The sequence below is a fragment of the Erythrolamprus reginae genome, chromosome 3 (genome assembly GCF_031021105.1).
Source record: "Erythrolamprus reginae isolate rEryReg1 chromosome 3, rEryReg1.hap1, whole genome shotgun sequence".
In the NCBI taxonomy this organism is placed as follows: Eukaryota; Metazoa; Chordata; class Lepidosauria; order Squamata; family Dipsadidae; genus Erythrolamprus; species Erythrolamprus reginae.
The window spans coordinates 119012321-119016237 of NC_091952.1; the positions used below are offsets into that span (position 1 = coordinate 119012321).

Sequence of the window (3917 nt, forward strand, 5' to 3'; positions counted from 1 at the left end):
TACGTACGTATGTATGTATGTATGTATATGTGTGTATATATACATGCACACACACTTTTTAATATAGACAGATAGATATAATTATAGTTAGTTACAGATATATATATTCTTAAACAATTTTACTAAAAGCTGAGAGAGAGGAATAGAGGGCAGATAGTAAGCATGCCGTCTTCTCCTTTTCGTAGTTTCGAAATCTCTGAATCTCCCCACAATGAAGCCAAATAAAGAGAAATCAAAATATCGATAAAACGGGGATAGTTAACAAAGTTTTTTTAAAAACAAAAAGTTGGAGGACTCGCCTTTTTAAAGGACACGTGTACCTCACGCGCGAGTTTAAAGCGGTCTCAATCTCACCAAGTATATTGCGGTTTGTGTGTGGGGGGGGAACTCTCTCCCTCCACCCACGCTGCCGTGAAACTGTTATCGCCAGGATACCAGTGGTCGACGCGGGGGGAAACCGAGGCGGCATGGGGATGGTCCACGCTGACAGGTCCACCCACCCGCCCCGTAACGCAGGCCTCACAAAGCAAGCCTGGCGGCCCCGCCGGCAGGCTCCCTTCCTGCCTATACAAGGCTTCGAGCTCGCCAACCTCTCCCCCCGCCAGCGCCGCCCGAGCCGCTTCCTCACCGTGCCGCCGTCCTTAATGATGATCTTTTTAGCCAGCAAGATGCTGCGGTTGGCGGCCCTTTTTTTCTTCTTCCCCACTTGGGTCATTTTACCATCCTCCTAGTCTAGAGGGCCGAAGGGGAAGAGGGCGAAGCAGCGAAGAGAGAAAAGGGGAAGAGGAAAAAAAACAACCGAGGCGGGAACGTCGTCTTTTTTTTCTTCTTTCCCGGCGGTAGCCGGGATAGTCTTTTCCAGCTCTCGGCCAACAGCTCCCCTCAGTCGGCCGCCGGTGCCGCCATCTTGGGGAGAAGAGGGAGGGAGGAAGGAAGAGGCGGGGGGAGAAAGAACAACAACCCCGCTTGCTCTGGCGGCGGCAGCGGTGGTCGGGGTTCGTATCACGCGATCACCCGATTGGTTCAGGAGCGTCGCACGTGACACGAGAGGCCCCGCCCACGTGTAGTTCTCAGTGAGAACCAATCGCTTTCGTCGACGGGTTTGCCTCCAATGGGGCGTATGGGGGGGGCGCGTGAGGGAAGCAGATGTTGGAGTTGCTCCGGCGGCTGACTCTGAATAGCAGGCCGTGACAGGAAGGCGGGAGAGCGCGCGGGTGAGGGGTGGATGTTTGCTTACCGCGAGGGCGGTATTACACAGGTAGTTTCCGACTTAACGAACAATCCGCTTGTGTAACCGTTAAAGGGAACGACAGCGCCGAGAATAAGTAACTTACGGCCGTTTGTCACGCTCAACGACTGTTGCAGCGTTATCCCCTATCACATGATCACATTCGGTGGCTTAGCAAGGACTCCTATTTATGACCGTTGCTGTGTCCCGGGATCATGTGAAGACCCTTTTACGACCTTAAGGTGAAGCAATTTTTGGAAGCTAGATTGCTTCAAACAAGCTCGTTGCTAACTTAACCGCAGTGATTCATTTAATGACTGTGGCAAAAAAAGATCGTAAAATGGGCCAAAACTCCTTTATTTGTTTAATTTGTATGCCGCCCATCTCTCTAGGAACTCTGGGTGGCTCACAACCAAAAATTAAAACTTACAGATAATATGAAAACCTTTAAAAACAATTTAAATCTAATCTTAAAAGCCATACATTTATGGCTGTGTCTCGATGGTATACCATCTGGTCAACGGCCCCATTCCTGCTGGAAAAGCCAAGTTTAGCTGATGGGACTTGGACAGGACTTAATGTCTCGCTTAGCAACAGAAAATTTGGGCTCAATTGGAAGTTGAGGACTGCTTGTATAAATATGTTTGGTAATTAAGCTAAACCTGTGAAGTTACTGAGCGTGGACTATTATAAAACAATACCGATTCACATACATTTTATTTATTTATTAGATTTGTATGCCGCCCTCTCCGTAGACTCGGGGCGGCTAACAACAATAATAAAAACAGTATATAACAAATCCAATATTTAAAATAACTAAAAACCCTTATTAAAAACCAAACATACCATGCATAAATTGTATAGGCTTAGGGGGAAGGGATATCTCGATTCCCCCATGCCTGACGACAGAGGTGGGTTTTAAGGAGCTTACGACAGAGGTGGGTTTTAAGGAGCATATTTGTGGCACTATAACTGTCAAGGCAAGAGCGACTCATAGGCGCCCATGTTTTTTAAACAGACACCTAAGATGACCTATAACAATAACAAATTTCAATTTTGTTTTTGTTCCTGGGTATGAAGTGTGTTTTCCTAATCCCATATGCCTAAAATAAATACAAAATAGCTATTCCACAAAAACTTTGATTCTGTGGTCAGGATGATGACATTTTGAAATGTATCTGTTTTCAAGGACATTCTTTATTAACATTCAATACTGAGCAGATTTCCAGAATATTCAGGGAAGAGGGCCATGAAGTTTGCTGTCCCAAGAATTTATTGGATGGAACTGTGCAAGTCACAGGTCAAAGAAAGCATATAAGGGAACACACAAGGATCGTGTGTATGTTCATTCCTTTCTTGTTATCACACACAGCAATAGGCAATCTGATGCCTGCCCTCTAGGTGTTTAGAGTTCAGTTTCCATTTCCTCCAACCAGTCATTTCTCTGATTGACATACCGATTGATCACAAAAATATAAATTAAACTATGATTCCACACGTTCACATGCACCTTCCTTTTTTTTGACAAAACCCCCCCGACCAAAATGAATTCAAAATAAATTAATAATTTGAATAATAAAGTACAGCACAACCCATTATCAAATAAAAATAAAGGGATTATGTTTTCAAAAAAGTTTAAAATATCAAATATACAGCTTTCCACATTACTGGAACTATTAAATTAAAAATACTGGAATATTTTAATTTTAATTCGATGGGGGCTAACCTTTTAAGTCACTGAGGTGTAATATATATATATTACATAAATGAACAAATATAATACAAATTATTTATTTACAATTATTGTAACTTCATCTTATAAGATGACAGGTTTTCAAATTCTCTCCTGAAATTCTATAGATAAAACTAGGCTTGACAAATAGCAACGGTAGTTGAACAAAATTTGGCCACTTCCTCAAATTCATTACTGAAGTGTCTCAAAGAGGGGTAGTGGAAGATAAGATTGGCAGCTGCTCTGCTATGATTGGTTATTAAGTTTTTATGCAAATTTCAATAAAAGGACCAATTAAGAAAGTTGTGTGTTACTGTCCTGCAAAGGATATACTGTAGAATTAGGTTAGGGATCTGCAAACTTAAAAACTCAAAGAGCCATTTGGACTTGTTTCCCAGAGAAAAAACATTCGGAACCACAAAACCTGGGTGAGCATGGCCAATTCTGTCACTCCCCCTGAGTCACATGACACACACACACCAGCTATGCCTACACAGGTTTGGTGGCTCTATGTTTTCTATGAGAAAAAGGTATTTCTCTCTCTCCATCTTTCTTCCTCTCCTATCTCACTCCTTCATCTTTCCCTCTCCCCATCTCTATCTCTCCCTACCCACTCATCTCTCTCTCTTCTTCATCCTTCTCTTTCTCCCATCTTTATTTCCCCTCTCCCCTTCTCTGTGGGCTGAAGAATGATTGTCACCCACAGTGGAGGGTTCTCTTTGGATGACCCTCCTCTCCTTCTTGCAACTCCCTGGCTATCTGTGGTGTGTGCTGGGAGACCCTCAAGTGAGCACCAAAGCACAGCCAAGGCACACACAGAGGGTGGGGGGCTGCTTAAGGAATGTTTTTGGATGGGCTTCTTTCTTTCCTAAGGATCCGGCCATTGCCTTGCTGTGCCCCACCCCATCCTCCCTCCCTGCAGGCCTTCGGTCAAGCAGAGAGGGTGTGAGCCTGAAG

General features: G+C 44.1%; 1 protein-coding gene across 1 annotated transcript in view; it reads right to left on the reverse strand.

The window, feature by feature from the left end:
• The window catches only part of MFSD14A (major facilitator superfamily domain containing 14A), a 34178-nt gene extending 33162 nt beyond the window's left edge, over window positions 1-1016 (reverse strand). Inside the window, exon 1 of the mRNA XM_070746477.1 lies at window positions 629-1016. Within this exon, the coding sequence (XP_070602578.1) occupies window positions 629-715 (87 nt within the window). The 5' untranslated portion in view covers window positions 716-1016. The remainder of the gene's footprint in view (window positions 1-628) is intronic.
• Between the last annotated feature and the right edge of the window lie 2901 nt (window positions 1017-3917).